The 21568-nt window shown below is 39.7% G+C and overlaps 1 protein-coding gene across 4 annotated transcripts in view; it reads right to left on the minus strand.

Annotated features, from left to right (window-relative positions):
- Nptn (neuroplastin) overlaps positions 1–21568 on the minus strand; it is an 85806-nt gene that overhangs the window by 21475 nt on the left and 42763 nt on the right. For all 4 annotated transcript variants that reach the window (XM_026387647.2, XM_026387648.2, XM_026387646.2 and 1 more), the window contains exons 3-5: positions 20024–20118; positions 8112–8248; positions 6416–6689 (exon numbers count right to left, since the gene is read on the minus strand). In XM_026387647.2, the coding sequence (XP_026243432.1) occupies positions 6416–6689; positions 8112–8248; positions 20024–20118 (506 nt within the window). The remainder of the gene's footprint in view (positions 1–6415; positions 6690–8111; positions 8249–20023; positions 20119–21568) is intronic.

The raw sequence follows: 21568 nt of genomic DNA on the forward strand, positions 1-21568 counted from the left end.
TATGCATACCAGAGGATGTTGAGACACTTCAGGGAGAGCTGAATAGTGACATCCCTCTAGAAAAGAGGTCAGATAGAAAGACTGGCTCACTCTTGTGCCCTGACCAAAACCAGAACACCCAGGAGATATCTTTTTTTAAATCAAAAGGCTTATGAGCTCAGAAGCCTTTTCAAATTGATACTTTATGGTTCTCATTAGGTTTTCTTTCATGTTTCAACTAAGGGCAACTTGATCCCTTTCAAGAGGAGATATACACTTTTTTTTTTTTTTAAATCCACAAAGGGGAGGGAAACAAGTTCGTGCTCTTAGTTTGTTTTTCCTAAATGATTCAGAACAGTTTGATTTTGCTGAAGGGTTCTAGAAAAACTCTCAGCAGGATTCCACAAGGGGGCTTGGTGCACATGAAGCAATTATGGAGGTTACAATCTCAGTGTAGGCATCTGCAGGAGCACATGTTGGGAGTAATGTCTGTCAGAGGGAGACATTGCTCCACCTGTTCCTTCCAGGCAACGGAGAGGCAAAGCCACCGCCAGCACACACAAGTGACTGGAGCAAAAAAAAAAAAAAAAGGATTTAAAAAAAAAAAAAGAAAGAAAGAAAGAAAGAAAAAAAGAACCAACCACAAACCAATGACTCATAAGCCAAAACAATAGGCTAGTGACATACCAGTGTCCACAGGAGTCCATTACTAACAATGGTACACTATCAAAACAGGTACAGCAAACAACATACGACTCCAGGACACCCAAGACATATATGTGTGCTGTGTGTGTGCGCAGTGGAAAGATACAAAGACATACCAAGTACTAAGACACACAAGCCCAAACTAAACCCTTCCCTCACGACAGCCTACTGCTCAGCATCCGGCCAAGCCAGCTCAGCTACATGCTAGGAGCTAAGCACCTCAGGGATTTGAAGACAACACAGGAGCAACTTAAAAGTATTTTTAGTGCTCTAGATGTGCATCCCAAAATACAAAATTCTAATACAAGGAAACCAAATTGAATATATCACCAATTTAGTCCCAACTTTAAAATAAAAAAAGGGAAGGGAGAATCACAATAGCCACTATTCTTTTCAAAGCATGACACTATAGGCAACCAACCCAAGCACCTCAGAACACAGGCTTTTTTTCTTTCTTTTTTGGTGGGAGGGTATTCTCTGGTGCCAGATTAGAAATGTCACTTTCCAACCTAACAAGATAATAACATGCAAAGGGCTTACATGTAGGTATTTCAGCAACAGTGCCTCTGGCATAGCTGCCATGCCTCTGAGTGGAGCAGCCATGATTCCACACTGGGGTCTAAATCCCAGGAGCCCTCTCAAAGTCTCCCCAGATTCACTTTCACACTGACAAAGAACAAAGAGCCTCCTGTCTCCCTTCTCTCCTGCACTGAGTTACTAAGTGCAGCACCACTCTCCTTTATAGGTCATACAATAAATAGGTAGGTAGGTAGATAGATAGATACCAAAATAATGACTTGACCCCTAAAAGGGAAGTCAGGAGAGAGGGAAAGAACAGAACTACAGAAAAAAGGTACAAAAATCAAAGTAAATGAGGATTAAACAGCAAACTGAAATCCAAATTAGTTGTGAAAGTGAATGAAGTAACTTGAAGAAAAGTGTTAACATATGAACTGTGCATCATATAGACTGAAGCGGAGATTTAAACAAACTCCAAAAGCATGCATATCGCTCACTTACCACCATGTTTTAAGGGTTTGATGCAATTGAGGGGGGAAAAAAAAGAAGTCATAGTAACCGACAAACATCAACACACCCCCAAACCCTCAGGCCAAAAGAGCTGCCTAACAATGACTGTTCTCTCCACCTGGGAATTACTCACAGCCACTGGCTAAATGAGAGGAAGAGGACTGGGGGGAAAATGGAAACAAAGATGCTTCTGGAATCCACATGGTGAGAATGAAGTTCTTGGTGGAGCTGCTGCACACACTGGTTTTCTGCATGTTTAAAATTTCCCCACTGAGAGGTACCATAGCCCTCCTCTCCCAACACCCACCTCATAATCTAGAAAGTGTGCTCTGTGATGTGTAGTAAATAACAGATTGCCTGAAACAGGATCCCCTCCAAAAATGATAGCTTCAGAGTCAAAACAACCCAAGAGCTGACTCTGGTCAAAGTTCCTTCATCATTGCATTCACATCACTGAAGAAAAGGTTTTATATTTCTAAATCCACTTAAAATTTTGCCTGGTTTCAGCAGAGTAGCATTAACTAAGAGATTCATGATCACTTCCAAGTTCCTCCTTTGTTTGGTCCTATTGCATTTTTTCTTTAAGGTAACTTCTTACTGATAAAATGACCCCTAGTCAAGAGACAGTGAATATGTTCTGGATGTTGTTTTAAAAAGTCACGTTTCTTTTTCAACTTCCACAGTGTGCCATGAAGCTTCATATGCTACCAAATGTTTTGACCAACTAGTAGATTTGGGAATACTGGAAGACCTCGTTAAAGTGTCTAAAAGAGCATGGATATATCAGATATATCAAAACACTCTTATAAAATAAAACCTCAAATATCTTCTCCACCAGTAACTTAATGTTAGAGTCATTTTGACTTGCTTATGAAAATTATCCCAGTGTGAAAAAGAAACTCTTGATGCCAGCACATTTCTTAAATCATTTCCTATTATTTAATTTTAATGCCTGTGAATCCACTAAAGTGTACAGTAGATCTGAAGGCCCCAGTGACTGCTCAGGTTCATCACCCCATTACCCAGGGGGCTCAGAGAGCACATTTCCCAGCAGCCCGAGAGCACATATCAGTTGCTCTTTACTTTAGCAGAAAGCCAACACAGGTGGGCTCCAAACATGTGTTCAACTGTAACATGAATGGATGGCTAGACTGTTTAACTAATTTTGGAGGAACATACTCAAAGTGAAAAACCAAAGCTCTGATTTGGCTCCATGATTCGCATGTTTCTAAAAACACACATCGATAATCCTACAAGACAACTTATTGGGTGCTGATCCTCCAACTATAACATACTAAAGCATACAAATACTAGATGTCATTTATAAAAAGACATGGGTCTTTTTTTTTTTCTTTTAAAGCAGCTGAACCTCAACGTTCAGCTAAAGCGGTATTTGCTTTTCTAGTGGAACACAAACTGTTTAAGTTCAAATGTATTTTTACTTTTATACTTAGTCTAAGAACTCACAGAATGCCCCTTACGGGAATACTATGAGTTCATATAAAAAAGTTCAGTGCATCTGAAATAAACTAGGTTTTGTCACTGCTCTTGCAAGCCACTTTAAAATGGCATATATTCCACTATAATGAGCACTACCAGGCCTAGTTGGTTGAAATGAAGAATGTGATCCTGGCGCTTTAAAGAATGATAATTCCCCATGCCCTCTCTATGAAAGAAGAATCTATTTGACAGAGAAAAGGTACATTAGGCCTTAAAAACAAAAAATCCTTCCCAATTTCAAAGTGGCATAAATAAGCCAACACAGTGCCACAATAGTTATATATAAAAATTCACCACCTTGAACAACCAAGTTCATATAAGATAAAATGTATCTCTTCATCCTCAAAAGGGTGTACACATATAATCTACATTTAAATTTGGGAAGGAGCAAATGGGAAGAAAGTGTATATGTGGTACTGGTGGAAGTGAGATGGCAGTAGCTAGTACCATTTTTTGCTCAACAAATTTTGAGCACATCATTGATGCCTTCCCTTCAATATCAACAACAAAAATCAACAAGTTTCTGACAAAATGCAGGGTATAAGCCTCTGGTCTGGTTAGTATGAACTGACTAAAGAAGAAAAAGCAAGAGCATAAGAAAGCTCACTCACATTTTTTTTTTTTTTAAATGATTACTTTCAGGGTAGAAAAGAAGGGAGGTGGAAACAGAGAAGTTTGAGAGAAAGAGGTCGAGAAACAAAGGAGAAAACTGGAATGAAAATGCTGGAGTGAGGGTAGGGATGTTGAGATGGAGAATGGAGCCTGAATCAAACTGGCTGTCAGGAAGGGAGGGAGAGAAGGCAAACACTGTAATCATTCTAGCATCAAAGATTTTTCACCCCAAGTCAACAACAAAGAAGTATTAAAAGCTGCTTGCATTACATTATTCCTAAGAGACAAGAGCAAAGAAGTTTAACTTTGCACTTACCCTGTAGTCATCTCTCTTTATGTAGGATTCTTTCACTGTCTATAACAATTTAGTTTAAGAGGTTACTTTCCCTCCAGGAAGTTGTTCAGAAGCCTGGCTGGCCATAGATGTCTCCTATAACAAACTGGACTCCCCATTTGATTAACCAATGAACTCCTAGGAGAAGCAGTCAGCCTTGTCTAAAAAATTCTAAATGAGTTTTTAGAGCCTATCTCTGCCAATTCTTTCCTGCCTGTGTGCTCTTCAACCTGTGCAAAGGACAGGCTGAGAAAAAGCAGTATTTGGCAAAGCAATATGTAGCACTGTGGGAGGGATGCAAAAGCCCTTGTCAGGAAGGAGGCATAACTGCTCCCAAAGAGCACATGAAAACCAGGCAACTCTTCTCTCCCTTTACTCTCAAGTCTAAATATAGGTGCACTCTGTGTTGGGAATCCTAATATATAGCAGAAAAGGGAGAAATCTCAAGGAAAAACCATTAGGGATACATGAAAATCCCATGAAGTAGTTTTACTTCATAGCATAGGAAAGTAAAACTCCTGGGGGACCATCCTCTATCTCAGAGAAACTAGACCATGTATTTACAAAGGTCTCTCTGCTTCCAGTCGACACCCACCCCATTCCTCCATTCAATTCACTGCTGAAAGTACATTCAAAGAGGCATCCATCTACCAGGTCTTCCTACAGGTATCATAGTGTCAACAAAAATCTCTTCATCAATCTCAGCACTCATTCAAATACTCACTCTACTTAGTGCAGACAAGAGATTTAGAGCTGCTGAGAAGAAAAGAAAAGGAAGTGGCTGGTGCTCTCAAACATGTCCTTTTCAGAGAGTCTAAAAGTCATTGGCATGCCTTTGAAGCTCCTCCACTCTTTTCAAGGGATCAAGAAACCTGTGTTTGCCAAATATACAAAGGCTGCAGTCCTATTGCTCAGCCACAGAGACAGTCAACCCTGGGGTAGGATACTGTGCCACGGGTACATAAACATAATCCCCAGAACTGGTGATCCCACCATCACTCCAGATCAGTTTGCACTGAGCTTAGTGACACACACTTCTGGTCTAGCTTGGCAGCAAAGCAAGTGTTGGCAATGGTTGGTTAGGCATTTTTCTTTTTGCCAGTGATATGAAAGGATGGAAGAGTGGGAGGGTGGGGGTATAGAACTATTAGGAATCTGATGTTCTGATAGGAGTCTCCATAAATAGTTTCCCCCTGGTTTTAATCAAAGGGTTAAAAAATGAAAATCTATGACCAAAAAAATACAACAATATCCTAAAGCTTTCCTGATTCCAGGCTTGTCCAATAAGAGAAGACATCAGCTGTTACCTCTACAGTGCTTAATGACTCACCATGATTCTACTGCTACTGTCACTCTACTCTGCGACCCTGGGCCTGCCTTGAGACATGGGCTCCAGGTCCAGGTATTAGCACTTAGCTATCTTAAACTGGGAGGAGGGATACATCAGACACTCTCCACTGTTCTTCTCTTTGCAACACAGGCAGAAGAGCCATATGGTAGAGAATAATGAAAATCTACCAAAGAGACCAATCAAGGAACCACAGGGCAGCTTGTTCCAATGGCTTTCCTAAGATAGTCTGACTTGGACTGGGACTATTACTTACAGGAGTTATACCAGTCAACCATCTGACAACCAGTTAGATACTTTAAATCTGCCTGAATGAACAGGTGGCCTACCATCTTGGGGTGGCTTCCAGGCTTGACCTGGATTCTCTTCAAGCTTAGCTGCCTTATGATCTATATTGAAGGAAGACAAAGCTCAACAAGGAGACTGACAGCTGTTCATTTACCACAAGGCCTAAAGGGCAGAGCCTAGGATTTGGAGGATACCTAAAGAGGGAGAAAGCATATTATAGCTACTGATGCCTAATATAAAAAAATCTGAGCCAGGCACAGTGTCACATGCCTGTAATCCCAGTGGCTTGGGAGACTGAGGCAGAAAGATCATGAGTTCAAAGCCAGCCTCAGCAATGGTGAGATGCTAAGCAACTCAGTGAGACCCTGTCTCTAAATCAAATACAAAATAGGGCTGGGGATGTGGCTCATTGGCCAAGCACCCCTGAGTTCAATCCTCAGTACCACTCCACATACAAAAAAACAAAGATCTGAGAGGTAGGGAGTTAGGAATAAAATTTTTCCTTCTTTTTCCTTTTGGAATGTTTGAGAATCCCAACATCCATATAGTCTTCTTTGGGTGTTTAGAAACCACCCCAAAGAACCAAATCCAACATTACTGTTCTGTAGGTATGCTCTTACCGTCAGGAACCTCATCTGGCCTCTTCCTCTTCTCATACACAACAATGATCACTACAAGGATGATGATTTCAGCCAGAATTCCCAAGAAAGGCCAGAGTGGGGCCAGGTGGCTTCGTACCCTGAGGATGGTGAACACTGAGGCGGAGCCAATAGAGTTAGTAGCATTACATTCATACTCTCCGGGATCTTCTGTGATCTGGAGGTTTATAATACTCAACTCTGTATAATTCTCCTTGTTGATGATGAAGAAGCGACCAGAGGCATTGCCAATATCCTGCAGAAAAAAATGGGGAACACAAAGGTCAGAGTAGGTGAGCCAGTGATCAAGGGAGGGTAAAGTTCTCCCTCTTACCAGGACACTGGTGGAAATGAGATGGCAGTATCTAGTACCATTTTTGCTCAGCGAATTTTGAGTACATCATTGATGGCTTCCCTTCAATATCAACAACAAAATCAACAAGCTTCTACAAAAGCAGGGCATAAGCCTCTCATGTGCTAGTCTTCCAGACTCTTCCAGCTTCCACAGAGTGCAGGTTTACTGGTATAGATTGATGACATAATTAATGCTACTTCAAACACCCGATGAGAAACTACAGCAGGAAGAAGATGGGGAAGGAGCAGCACAAAGGACTCCCCTATTCCTACATCTGGGAACCCCAGCCCTGTCTCTTGACATCAGAATTAGCACAAGAATTTCATGATTCATGGGTCCTAAGAGATCTCCTTAAACTTCTTTCACAATGCTAAGAACAATTTCTTAGGGCAGGTAAAATTCCCAACTTTCCTTTCCTTTCTGGACTATAAGGTTAAAGAAGAGATTATTCCATCAATCAACAATTATCTACTAATGCACACTACATATTTTATATCCTACTAAAGGGAAGGTCAGAGAGGGAGAAGTATAAACAAAATGCACAAGGAGCTTAAGCTCAAGAGGGAACAGACATCCAAAGGGATGACTGACTACAGGAATGTATTTTTTTAAGAGAAGTCCCATGAAGAAAAGGGGACCTGAAATGTAAAAAACTAGATATGGCTGTCGATTTTGCCACTGACTCTAAAGACTGTTAATCAAAGAGGATGCCTAAAAAGCATAGTGTTGAATATATAAAAACCTGGGGTTAGGAAGAATATATAGTACCTGCTCACTAAAAAGGAAAACTGGTCAAACAAAAAGTAGGAGGGTTTAAGGCATTGTCCAAACACCATCAAAAATCATCCCACAGGTTGAAAAAGATGTTCTCTTTGAACTTTTGTATAGCAAACATTGTCCAATACCAGTGCCTAAGCTTGCCCTTTACCCTTCTTGGGTTGTATCAGTATTTCTGAGTTCTAGGAATATACTTATAACTGCCTTCAATCTTACCAAAATCAAAACATACTCTAATGGACTGGAATAGTAAAATATTTAAAACAGGCTTGGATCTTTCTGTGTCCTATCCTGAAGGCAATCAATCTAATCCCTTACCAGATAGACAGCTTTAACAAATCATGTACATAGTCCATGCTGGATAGAGATTGTCCTGCAGATTCAGATGTAAAGCATTCATCACCCTAGAAAGGATGATTCAAGCCTTGTACACATCCAAGAGTATAGGTGTTGAAGCAACTGGTCCAGATGTCTGGACGTCCCTAGTAGAAACTCCAGCAACCACAGAGACTCAGGCACCAAGAGCCAGGGCTGCTTCCTACTCACTGAGAGCACACCATTCTCCTCCTTCTTGCGCCATATCCACTCTGGGTGGGGATAGCCAACTGACTTGCAGTACATTATGGCATCCTGCCCCTCATTCTTGTTCTCACTCCGTTTATGGCCAGTGATGTCAGGAGCAGCTGTGGGAAAAAAAAAAAACCAGTTACCACAGGAGCCTACTCTAAATAGGTTACAAAGGCCTAACCTACTGGCTCAGAGTCTTGCTTCTAATATAATTGGCCTTTAGGCACCCTTCCTATTCAGCTTTGATAAAGAGCATTTCAGACAGGATAATGGAGCCAATTCCATTCCTCACCCCTACCCACCAAAGCATCAGAGCAGGTACCAGGGTTATTAACATACGAAGTTCTACTCAAGTAGGTGATTCTCCAACTTACAGGAAAAAGATACAAGTCCAATGGCCCTAAATTTCCTCCTCTTTAAAGAAAATGCAAACAAAAGTCATTATCATCTCTGAAGAAAACCAGGGTTTTTCTTCAAATACTTGCACTAATAACAACTATAGATCATGTCAAATATCACATACTCCCCTAAGGGAAACAAAGAGGCTTGAGGTCAAACATTTGCAATCAAGGTACATAAAAACAACAAGTGCTTAGATAAGGTACTCCATAAGTATAAATGACCTAGGTTCTCCCAGGAAAGAATGAAAGAAATGGATGAACAGGAAATTCAACCAGTGTCTCATATGCTTTTGTTAATAGTTTAACAATCTGACCAGAGCTGGGGCTGTATCTCTGGGCAGAGCACTTGCCTAGCACATGTGAGGCACTGTTCGATCCTTAGCACCACATAAAAATAAATAAATAAAATAAAGGCATTCTGTCCATCTACAATTACAAAACAAAATTTTTTTAAAGAACCTGACTTGCCTTGCTGGGCATGGTGGCACATGCCTGTAATCCCAGTGGCTCTGGAGGCTGAGGCAAGAGGATTGGGAGTTCAAAGCCAACCTCAGTAATGGTGAGGTGCTAATAAGCAACTCAGTGAGACTGGGACTCTAAATAAATAGGGCTGGGGATGTGGCTCAGTGGTCAAGTGCCCCTGAGTTCAATCCCTGGTACTGGTACCCCCATCCCTTAAAAAAAAAAAAAAAAAAAAAAAGGAATCTGACTTGATTACCTCATTTGCAACAATCTTGATGAACCCAATTCTGGAGTTCCTAGAGGCTGTTGGGCTTTTCTACTTTTAGAGATCACACAGGAACAAATAAACTGTACCTATAATCTAAAACTTAGGTCAGTTTCAATGATCCAAGAAGCCTGAGATGGGGCTAATTCTTTGAATAATCTTTTAACTATACTTTCCACTAATGCTGGACCAGTTACAGGAACCTGATAGCAGTGAAATTCAAAGTAGGCTAGACTTTACTGTTGGCCAAAGTAGGGAAGAAAATCAATAGGACTTTGTTCAAATTCCAGTTTTGCTGGCTCTTGACAAATTCCATGCTTTGTTTCTATTCCCATTATCAAACAGAGATAATTCTTAGCCACACTACCTCCCTGTTCCTTTTTTTTTTTTTTTTTTGTATCAGGGGTTGAAGCCAAGGGAACTTAACCACTGAGCCACATCACCAGCGCCATTCCCCTTTTATTTTTTATTTTGAGATAGGGTCTTGCAAAGTTGCTTAGGACCTTGCTAAGTTGCTGAGGCTGGCTTTGAACTGGCGATCCTCCCACCTCAGCCTTCCTAGCTGCTCCCTGTTCTTGAATAGATAAATAAGATGTCAAAAACATTCATTTTGAGGCTGTAAAGTCCTGTAGAATTGTATTGTATGATGGACTGACATCAGGTACTACCTCTGATGAGCTTGCTTTTCTTGGCTTAAGAGTCCAAAGTTCTACTACTCACAGACTGTGCTTCTTAGTCTTGTACTTAACTTCTAGAGGCATCTGGACATGAATGAAATGAACAAAAACCCAAGCTGTCTCTACAACCAATCCTTGCTAAACTGAGGCTTGTTCAGGACCACTTAGTGTGTGAAATGTTTCCTAGACTGGGTGTTATAAAGGAAACCTCATTTTGTTTTTCTAGGAAAAATTCTTTACTACCAAAGGGAGTGATCAGGCTAGCTCTATCTTGTCCTAATCCAAACTTTCTCCACTGCCACTTTATCACTTCTCAGGCCTACTGGTTATCCTTCCTTAGAGATTTCTTCAGCCAAATACTATTACTCCAAGGAGTAAGTTCCAAAGCCATATCTTAAAACACCATCAAGGGGAAACTGAAGGACATAGTAAGCAGAAGAGCTAACACACGTTGCCTCCAACTTTGTTTCACTCACTTGACAAGCATCTGTTGAACATACCCTACATGCCAGAGATGATAACAAAAGGATCAGAAAAGGTCTTTCTGATGTGAAAATAAGGAGTAGGGCATGCATATGTGTAGAGAGAACACTCCAGGTAAAGAGAAGCAAAGGGCTTGAGGCAGGTGTGTGTTTATTATATACAAGGAACAGTAAAGAGAAGTTTGGATGGAACACAGTTCACAAGAACACAGGGATGAAATCTGAAAGACTGTGGACCCAGACTGGATAGGACTTGGTAGGCCACTACAATGACTTTGGGCATTTACACTGAGTCTGTTAGAAATCACTAGTGCCGATTACATGCAAATATGAAATGATCTGTATGCTTTCACTGACTCCCTATGGCTATTATATGGACAACTGTACATATACAACAGTGGAAGCATGACCAAACTAGGATGCTACTTGAGTAATCCAGACAAGGGTGTGGGTGGTATCCATGGTTCACATGAAGGGAGTAGCAGTGGAAGTGGGGAGAAGTAATAAGACTCTAGGTATATTTTGTAGGTTGAGTTAATATATTTATTAATGACTTAGATATGGGACAAGAGAGAAAACGGAGCCATGGATGACTCCAAGATTTCGGCCTGAGTAATTAATTAATCATTAAGAATGGAGTCGCCAATTACTAAGATGCTGAGGACAGTTTTTGTTTGATTATTCTTGTTTTGTTAGGGAAGAAAGCAACAGTGGACAGGACATGTTAAGGTTAAGAAGCATATTTAATGAAGTTGTCACCTAGGCAGCTGAATATTAATTCTGGAACCTCAGGGAAGTGCTCTAGAGTGAAGATATAAATTTCAGAAATCAGCTTATCTATGGTGTATTTTCCCATTTTCACTCTCCTCTGCCTCAAAGAGAATACTATGGGCCATATATAAGGCCAATGTCATTAGCACTAGTTAAGTACTATAGTTAAGTACTATTAGCTTTTGCTTTGGGTTACACATTAGAACCACCTAGAAGGCTTAAAGTTAAGTTGGCAGAGTGCTCTATGGCCTCTAAAAAGTCATTTTTCTGAAAGAGCCCAGACTTCAAAGGTCAGGAATGGGGAGAAGGGTAGGAATGGTTTTCACTCTTGCCTTGGTATTCAGGAGGAGGAAAATGCCACCTTCCTTTTCATTCATCTAGCGAATTATTCTACAAAGGTTTCTACTTAGAGATGGAACAATGGCCTTAAAAGCACCTTTTTTGGCCATGTTTACAGAGCATAAGCCTATAAGAAAATCTTTTCATTAGTTATATCAACTAATGTTTTTTTCCTCATCTTACCAAAGAGTACTGTGTGAAGTATTTCCTCTACCTAATGGACTACAAAAAATAATGCCCTGATTATCTTGGATGAAGGGAAGTATCACTACTATACTAGGTAGAGAGAAAATTAACCTAAGCCACACCACTCTACCCCTAAAGGAAGTGATTATAATAACTGTGACTTTTGCCTTTGGATCAATAGAAAAGGTGTGTCACTTCTATCTTTTATGGTAGCTGCTTGCTTAATCAAAATGCCTGTTCCTGTCCCACCTGCTGGGCAGGACAGAGCACCCACAGAAAGAAAGGTAACTGCGCAATCAGAGTATATATGGTGGTCAGAGACAGGCCCGTTAGGGCTGAACCACCAGTAACGGTTTTAAAATAGTACACAAATTCCCTGATACATTGCCTTTCAAGAGATGAAGCATAATTCCCCTTAAATGTTAGGACTAGCTTTAGTGACTCCCTTCTAATGAGTAAAATAAAGCAACTCTGAAAATGTTCACAAAAGGCACTGTGGTTTTCTAGTCTCTGTCATCACACACTCTGAGGGGATGTTAGCTGCCATGCTAGGGGGTTGCTCAAAGAGCATATGGAGAAGCCCTCAGAGTCCTGCCAACAGACTTGTGAGGGAGCCACCTTTGAGAGTAGATCCATGAGCCCTAGCCAAGACTTCAGATGAGTACACCCCAACAAACAGCTTGAATGAATTCTCAGGAAAGACTGAAACAGAAACCCTGCTAAGCTGCTCCATGATCCCTAATCCAAGGAAATTATGACATGAAAAGTGTTTTTCTAAGCCACTAGGTTTTGGGATAATTTATTACACAGGAATAGATATACTAAATGATGAAGTAGATATTACCCCATTTTTATAAATTGGGAAACTCAGTTTAAAGAAGTTATTTAGTGTCTAAAATTATACTGTTAGTAAATGGTAAAACTGGAATTCAATTCAGGGTTGTTATCACTCAAGAAACTATGCAATTTTGTACTTTACTATAGTGAGGGGAAAATAAATCAGCATAGGGTTGACAAAAATTGAAATATTTAATATGCATTACTGATAACTGCACAGTAAAATGCCCAAATGTTATTTTTACTTATAGATGTACCAGAAGTCTCTAGACCTGATGTGGGACTGATTTACCTGTCAGAATTTAACTACCTCATATAGTATAATGTATGGACCAGAATAGAGCTTTGGATCTGGTCACTTTTAAAAAGCTCTATTACTCACCAATCAATTAATCTAAGGTTGATCATTTAAACTCTGAGTTTCAATATTTACTTTCATAAAAGGGAAATAATACCCACATATTTCACAGAGATCTTGTGGGGATTAAAGTATACCACTATACTAAGGTTAGAGCTCAGGATCAAAAAATAGAACTCAGATTTGAGCTATCAGGGAAAGGAAAGGCAAAGGCTTAGACTCCAGCATTATTAGGTCTAGGCAATCAAAAAGGTGCTGATTACTATGTGCTTTCCCCTCTTGATGACATAAACAGGATTTCTGTTGTGACTCTAACAGTTTAATCAGGTGAGATATTGACAAATTATATTGATTAATGGCCTTTTTTAGTGCCTCACCTTAAATGGGCTTGCCATTTAACAAGGCACCCCTTGACCAGGTCTGCTGGTTTGAGGAGTCTCACTATGCCTGTGTATCATGAAAGAGAGCAAACAATCCTTCCTTCCCTTTACCCTCTCAAGGGGGCATAGACTGAGTGGCAAGAGTAAGGGGAAGGAACAACAAAGAGACCCACTTGGAATATTATTCTCTCTGGCCTTGTCTGTCACACTGTCTAATCATGTAAGTTAATGGATATCCTTCCAGTACCCTAATGAATGGCAATGCAGGGATCCCAAAACGTCTCAGTAATCCAGCAGCACTTGATTCATTTTCATTTTCTGGGGAATCTGGGCTTTTGGCCTGTTCTTCAGTACCCTCTGTTTGCCTGACTTCCCTGTACTTAGAAGAAAAGTAACCAGCTTCTCTGCCAGGCAGTATGTCAACTCAGGCAAGGAGGCATGTTCAGATGAAGCTGATATTAAATAAAGTTAACAGAAGAGACCTGAAAAAGGGACCAAGGAATGAGGCCTCATACATAGACTGTATCTGGTGCTTACTTTTCAAAGCAAACTTATAACCTAGCAACTCTTTTGCACAAATAATCTACTCTTAAAAGTGTTATCAACAAGTGTGTTGTTTCTAAGTAAACACACTCATTCTCTACAGTCTTTTTGCTTTTTTTATGCAATCTATCCAATACCAGAGATACCTCATTTTTGCTGCAGGCAAAATAAGGCTGTACAGAAAGCAGAGGGAGAGCAAAGATTTACTGCTAGCCAAGGGACTATGAGGAGGAATATAGGAAGAAATCTGAGAATGGTTCAGAGGAAAATAAGAAGGATATATGCTTTTGGCTCAAGAAGCATTCTCCACAATGTGTAGACTCATCATTGATTGTGAAGATTCAACAATCCTAGGACCGGTACTGCCTTCTGCAGGTAAAACCACTAAGACGACACACAAGTTTCCTCAAAGACAGTGGTTCTCAACCTTGGCTGAACACTATAATTATCTGGGATGGTTTTAAAAAGTATGATGCCCAGGCCACGTTTCAGACAAATTAAAGTTTGAGAATCAACTGCTCAAACACTTAAGAAGTCCTACTTGAGAAGTCCTTGAAAGCATGATAATAATACCTTGAAGCTCTAGGACATTTTGAACGTCAGCCTTAGCCCAAATAACTATCTCTACTCTCCCTCCCCCCACCTTTTCAGGGTGCTATCCTTGACTTTTCCTGGCACCAGTGATAGAAGTCAGAGACTACAAAGAGGGAGTGTTCTCATGAGACAGGGAGATGAATGGGTGGAGGTGCAGGGTGAAATGAGGTAGAACTCTCAGGTTGGAAAGTTACAGTCATCACCACTAGGAAAATGAGTTTAGAATTCCTTGCCTTTAGTATACAGACTTATCAGAGCTGTACAGAACAAAAGAACCTTAAAGATCATCTAGGGCAGGGATTGTGGCTCAGCGGTAGAGTGCTCACTTAGCATGGGCAGGACCCAGGTTCGATCCTCAGCACCACATAAAAAAATAAAATAAAATAAAGGCATTGTGTTGTGCCCATCTATACCTAAAAAAAAAATAAAAATAAAAAAAGATCGTCTATCTCTCATCCTATTTCATCTAATACTTGGGAAGCTGAGGCCCAGAGAAGGAAAAGTGACTGGTCAGGGTCACATCAAGTTTAATGACAGAGCCAAGATTAGAACCCATTTCTTCTCTCAGTCCAAGGCGTTTTAATCATTACATGCTGAACGCAGCAGTATGGTTTTATGCTTAGGAGCAGTCTCTGGTGTTAGAGTGCCTGGGTAAGAACCTGGCTCCACTGGCTAAGTCTGTCACACTGGATCAGTCGTTTAATTCCCCTGAGCTTTGATTTTTCTCATCTGGAAAGTGGAGATTACAACAGCATGTACCCCACACATCTGTGAGGACTGAAAGAGAGGAAAGGAACAAATAGTGTTGGCACATTGTAAGTGGGCAATAATGTTAGTTGTTCTAATTAAGAAAAGTCAGAATAGCACCCTGAAAAGGAGGGGGAAAAAAGAGTAGAGATAGTTATTTGGGCTAAGGCTGATGTTCAAAATGTCCTAGAGCTTCAAGGTATTATCATCATGCTTTCAAAGACTTCTCAAGTAATCACAATTCTGGATCAGCTTTAGCATATGCTCTGACCTAAATGATGTCACAATCTCTAAGCATCTTCACCAATCAAACTAGCTATATTTCCTTCACATCAAATGAAGAAATGACTCTGAAAATGCTGCACATAGTGACGGGACTGTACAAATATGAAATGTGTATTATTCCTCTCAATAATGATATTCACTTTCACCACACAATCCACGTCAGCCAGTTTGGACTGTGATCTGTCACCTATAAGGCATGTTAACAAGCAGGAAACAGGGAAGTAATGAAAAGGCCTCTTCTAGAAATCCTAAAATTCATTCCTAAAAAAAAAATCTTAAAGTGCAAAAGTGCAAAAAAAAAAAAAAAAGCTAACAGGTAGGAAGGAAAAAAAAAAAAAAGATCAATTTGGCTTTTGTAGCCACCAAAAGACTGAAACTCGTTAAGAATATCCAGGGAACAGTGAGAGATGGTCCTAGTATGTCTCTAGGTTCAAACTTTTCTGGGTTGGAATGTACCTCACATGAGAGTCAGTGGTACATTTTCTGTCAAGGATTTGGTAACTACTAAGACCATTTAATACAAATAGCATTAAAATTCAAAAGGTTGAGAGATAAAAAGACAGGGCTTGGGAATCCTGGCAGAAATTTTCTTTTTACTTTGTAAATTACATAGAAATTTTAAATTTGCTTTTTTATGAGCATATTTTTTTCAATTTTAGAAAGTGAAGGGCTCAAAGAGAGAGGGAATAAGAGGCAAAGAGTTGAACAATTATAGGGCTAAAAATTTTCAAAATCTTTGTAGAGCTTTCGTAAATCCTCTATAAGATGAGGAAGCCACAGCCTCTGAAGTGTCAAAAAACCAGGAGCAATGCCTTCCTTGGAATGAGCTAAGCAGATCCCTGAGAGGCTGGGTTTAGGGGCAAAGGTCACATGGCTATTTCCCCTCTCCTACACAGCCCTGCTCTGTCTTCAACCTCTGCATCTGCTCAGGTCACCTGCCAATTACCTAAGAAACATAACCCTTAACTGTACAGTATCTTTCTTCTTAAACTGTGCCTCATCCTTGTCTTTTATAAAAGATGGGAGAAAAAACCTACTTCAGATGCAAGGCCTTCATCATTGGGAGATGATATCACCATCAAAATTCTTTCTTGACAGCAATCTATAGGCTAGGGAGAAAATGCATGGTCATCTTCAGTCTACTCCCAGACACATGTCCCTCCTGATGCCTGTAGCCTTCTTTTCTTTTGTACACCACAGGTAATTCAAGATTTGGTAATTTGACAAATAATACCCAGTTCATAGTTAGGTTAATTCCTTCACTCCCCAAACACCCCCCAAGAGATGTTCTGAAAGACAGGAAAAGCAAGAAGGGAAAAAAGGGCTGAATGTACAATAAATACATTGGTTTGACTGCCTTAGAAATATAAGAAATATACACATATGGTCTGAATTAAATTACCCTGAAGTGCTGATGCAGTTAAAGCCATAAATGGGAAAGATTCTCAGAGCCTTCTTTCAGCAAAGAGGTCACTTATGTTCCCAGAATTTCTCTGTTCTTAAGTACAATCACCTCTTACCTGTCAGTTACTCAGCAAAATTGTCAAATCACTGTAAATATAAAAAGTTAACTGTCTCTAACCCCACCCTGGAGGTACTGAGGGAAAAAAATTAGAGTTTATATGACAATGGTTTGGGAATTAACACACACTCCACTCTAAATGTATGGAGTGTGCCTCTACCACTTTTTTCTGCCCAACCATGACTGGAAACTAGCTTAGAATATGATCTTGAGCCTATATAAACTTAAACTTAATATAGAAAAAGCCAAATACTCAGTCTTTACTCGACTCAACTATCCATAACCTGAAACACTAAGACATTAATTATTTAGCTACTTTGCCCAAATGTTGGGGGGAAAAAAGATTAGAATTCCTTAGGAATTTTCTTCAGAGATTTAACAAAGAAATTATCTACCCAAGAACAAGCTTTAGAATCTCATAAAACAATTTTTCTCAAGGCCTGCTTCCTTAAAATAAGGATACCACCGCCTACTCCATCTTCCTTATTGTAGGGTGGTACAGTAAAAATGCAATGTGCAATCAGCACCTTGAATATGATACCATGTAACAGATACCATGCATGTCTTAACTTCTATCTGAAAACACTCCTTCCAGCAGCCTCCTCTTCTCTGTCCCTCTCCACTACTGCTTCATATCTGCTTAAAAAAAAAAAAAAAAAAAAAAGTGAAGAAAAATATCTCTGGGGCTGCTGAACCCCACTTTTTAAGGCAGTCAAACCAATGGAAAAACTTATCTCTGTCTCTACACTTAAAGTGTTATCTAGAAATCATTAACTCCAAATCCATAGGACTACAGTTAGCCAAGACTTGCATTATGTGTAATTATCCCTCAAGTTGAGGACCACTAGCTAGACACACCACTTTCCCCTTCCCTCATCTATCCTGCTCTCTATACTTGGGAATTTATGCTCAAAGCTCAGCCAGGAACAATGCAGCATTTCATACAAAGCAACAGTCTTCCCATATAGCACAGCTCGTCTAAGCTGGGGAAGGTCCTTGATGGCTTAGAGAAAACAGTTTCTCACAACCTTCTTCCTCATGTTGAACAAATGTGGCATTCTTCAAAAACAGAGAGGAATCTAGATCCCTCCATGAAAAGGGAGAACTCAAATGCCAGGTTCTGGCCTGTTGGAACCTATAACCACTGTAACTCCCATCCTTGAGGCATTCAAAATTAAAGTCTGGCAGCCAGAAGAGGCAGTGACCTATACCTTCTTCAACTCAGAATGTTGGAATCACATCACCAAGCTATTACTTTCATTTTATACCATGTAAGGGAAACTCTGAATGTGACTAAGCCTTTTATTTATGTATTTATTTATTTTTTAGTTTTTCTATCTGTTCTTTTTAGTTATACATGACATAGAATGTATATTGACATATTATACATACATGGAGTAAAACTTTCCATTCTTCTGGTTCTACATGATAAATTACATTGGTTGTGTATTCATGTATGAACATTGGAAAATAATATCTTATTCATTCTACTATCTTTCTTACTTCCATTCCCCCTGCCATTCATTCCCTTTGTCTAAATCCAAAGCACTTCTATTTTTCCCTTACCCCCTACCCTGTTATTATGAGTTAGCATCTGCATATTAGAATATTCAGTCTTTGGTTGGGGGATTTGACTAAGCCTTTCTTTTCTTTTCTTTTTTTTTTTTGTACAGGACATAACACCTTTTATTTATTTATTTTTATGACACTCACGAGGCAAGCCTTTCTTAAATCTGCATTGTTAATCTTATAAATATTTTAAGGAAGACCCGAATACTTGTTACATAGGCCCTTACTTTTTCCTAAATCTATCCTTCTAGCTTCTAGAAATGAGCATATGGATTTAAAGGACAAGTTTAGGTCCTTCGTAAGCAAAATGAAAAACACTAAAAATAAAAGAATTCCTCTTTTCAGTGTGACCTCAAATAGTAGACCTGCCTCCCCCTGGTCATTTTATAATAATGGAAAAAACACTGGATGGGGAATTGAGACCTGGGCCCTAGGCCAGCTCTGCCAAAAAACTCACCAGAGAACACAGAGCTAGTGGTTTCACTTTTCCTGTGAGTAACAGAAAAACAGATTAATGATGTTACTAGGTGGTTCTAACTTTTATAGTTCTATTTACCCTTCTTAAAACTCTTTAAGACTCATCTTTATGATGCCATATACCCACAGGCACATTTCTAATGAATTACCTACAAACAGCTTATATTCACCTTGCATACTATACTTTCCCAAATCCTGTTAGCCCACTGGAACCCTACGTAATAATACCTGTAAGGTGATATTCTAAGAGCTCTACCTAAGATTGGGCCATATGAGTTGCCAACATTTAAACATTTCTGTTGTATAAAAACAGCAATTTTGTAAAAATATACTTTTTAAAATTGTCAATGGGTATTTACTTTACTTATATATAGTGCTGAGGATTGAACTCAGTGCCTCTCACAAGCTAGGCAAGCACTGTTACACTGAGCCACAACCCCAGCCCCTAAACAGCAATTTCTTCAATTCAAACCTACTCTATTAATTTTGGGGGGAAAGGTGGGGTATTAGGGATTGAACTCAGGGGCACTTGAACACTGAGCCACATCCTCAACTCTTTTTTGTATTTTTATTTAGAGACAGGGTCTCTAAATAAGTGCCTCACTTTTGCTGAGGCTGGCTTTGAACTCACAATCCTCCTGCCTCAGCCTCCCAAGCTACTGGGATTACAGGTATGTGCCACAGTGCCCAGCTTATTAAATTACTTTTAATCCTCCTACCAAACTCACAAGATAAATACTGCTGATATCTTCATTTTACAAACAAGGAAACAGAAGCATAGAAAACCCAGTAACTTGCCAAAGTCACACAGGTAGTGTTTGGGTTTGCATTTAAACCCAGTCAGCTAGGCTCCTGAGTCTGGGGTCCTAACCATAATAATACATTGCTTCTTGAAATGTAAAAAGGTAAAAAAAGAAGAACCGAACACCAGGAGTCCAGACCAAAGTAAAGTCCCAGGAGTAAGATACTGACACCTCAGCCTCTGCTGGGTCATACCTTTCACTTCAATGGTGGCATTTGCTTTAGGAGCGCTGACAAAATGGTATACGCAGTGGTATTCGCCTGAATCCTCAGCTCTTGGCTTATTGATCCTGTAGAGATGGGAAGAAAAATGAAGTGAGGTTAACTGGGAATGGTTAAAACATAAACAAAAAGAGACTTAAAAGGAGCAAGCAGAGACCATGCTCTCCAAATCCTGTTCTTTGATGCAAAACTCACTTCTTCCTAACTGAAAGCAAAAACCTCCCTCTGTATATCCCAAAACATTAATGCCTTATTCCTTACTGGGTGCCAGGAATAAAGACATGGAATGGACCATGGTCCTTAACCTTAAGATACTCCAGTCCAATGGGGGAAACAAACTACAAAGTTAAGTAATTAAAATATAATGCCACACAAAGTACTATAATTTATACTTAGTACAGTTTATATACAACCATCACTAAAAACTTCTTGGTTCCAATCAGAAAACTAAGAGCAGAAGAAACAAACAAAACAAGCCTTTTTGAGCTTTTCTAAAGATCTTATTTAGAAGCATGCCTTTCAGGTAAGTCTACTACTCACTAACAGGACTCAGGTATAATTTGTTGTTTTTCTGCTTTCAAGCAAAGAACCAAATCTGCCAACAAAGAATTAGCCACAGAAATGTAGTTTTAAAGAAGGCCCTGCATGATCTGGTTCCTGCCTACCACCCTAGCCTCCCTCATCTCATACCAATTTCCAGCCATGCTAGGTTTTTGTGTTTTTTTCCCAAAGTGCCAAGCTTATTCCTACCTCAAAACCTTCATACAAGACGTTATTTTACATGAAATATTCTTCCCATTACTCTTAGCCTACCCAACTCCTTTTCCATTAGGTCTGGGTTTACATGTCACTTCCTCCCAGTCCAAATGTAAATTTCATCCTCCTCCTTGACATTCTCTCTCATACTATCCTATGATTCTTCACAGCACTTATTACCATGTGTAATTAATTATGTATCTATGTGATAATCTGATTAATGTCTGATTTCCTAACAGATCAAGTTCTATGTAGGTAGACACTGTTTAATTAGAACACAGTTCTATACCCAGCACCTTACTTGGTGCTAGAGTACAGTAGATGAATGAATGAATGACTAAATGACAGGAATAACTGTCAAGAAGCATGTGTGGCCAGAATAGCATGTCCTTCCTCTCAATCTTACAGGTGAGCCCAAATAAGTTTTCTTGCCCCTGGGAGCCAACTCCATTCCACCTCAGTAGACTCTGGTCTACATATACATATACCAAACACATGTAGAAAGGGTGGTTAGCAATAACAGAAAACAGGATAAATAATCTCCAGATCATAGGATACTTACATAAGACTGAACTCCTGTTCTTTTGCTCAGTCATTAAAATATGATACTTGTGATGATCAAATCTCCACTGCACTAATTAATGTCTAATAGAAACTCCCAATCTTGTCTACTGACTGGCCCAAAAGCATCTACTCATCTCAACGTTCATTCAAAAAAAAGAAACACAGGTTAAGGGGCTGGGGTTGTGGCTCAGTGGTAGA

This window comes from Urocitellus parryii, chromosome 6, assembly GCF_045843805.1.
Source record: "Urocitellus parryii isolate mUroPar1 chromosome 6, mUroPar1.hap1, whole genome shotgun sequence".
Classification (NCBI taxonomy): Eukaryota; Metazoa; Chordata; class Mammalia; order Rodentia; family Sciuridae; genus Urocitellus; species Urocitellus parryii.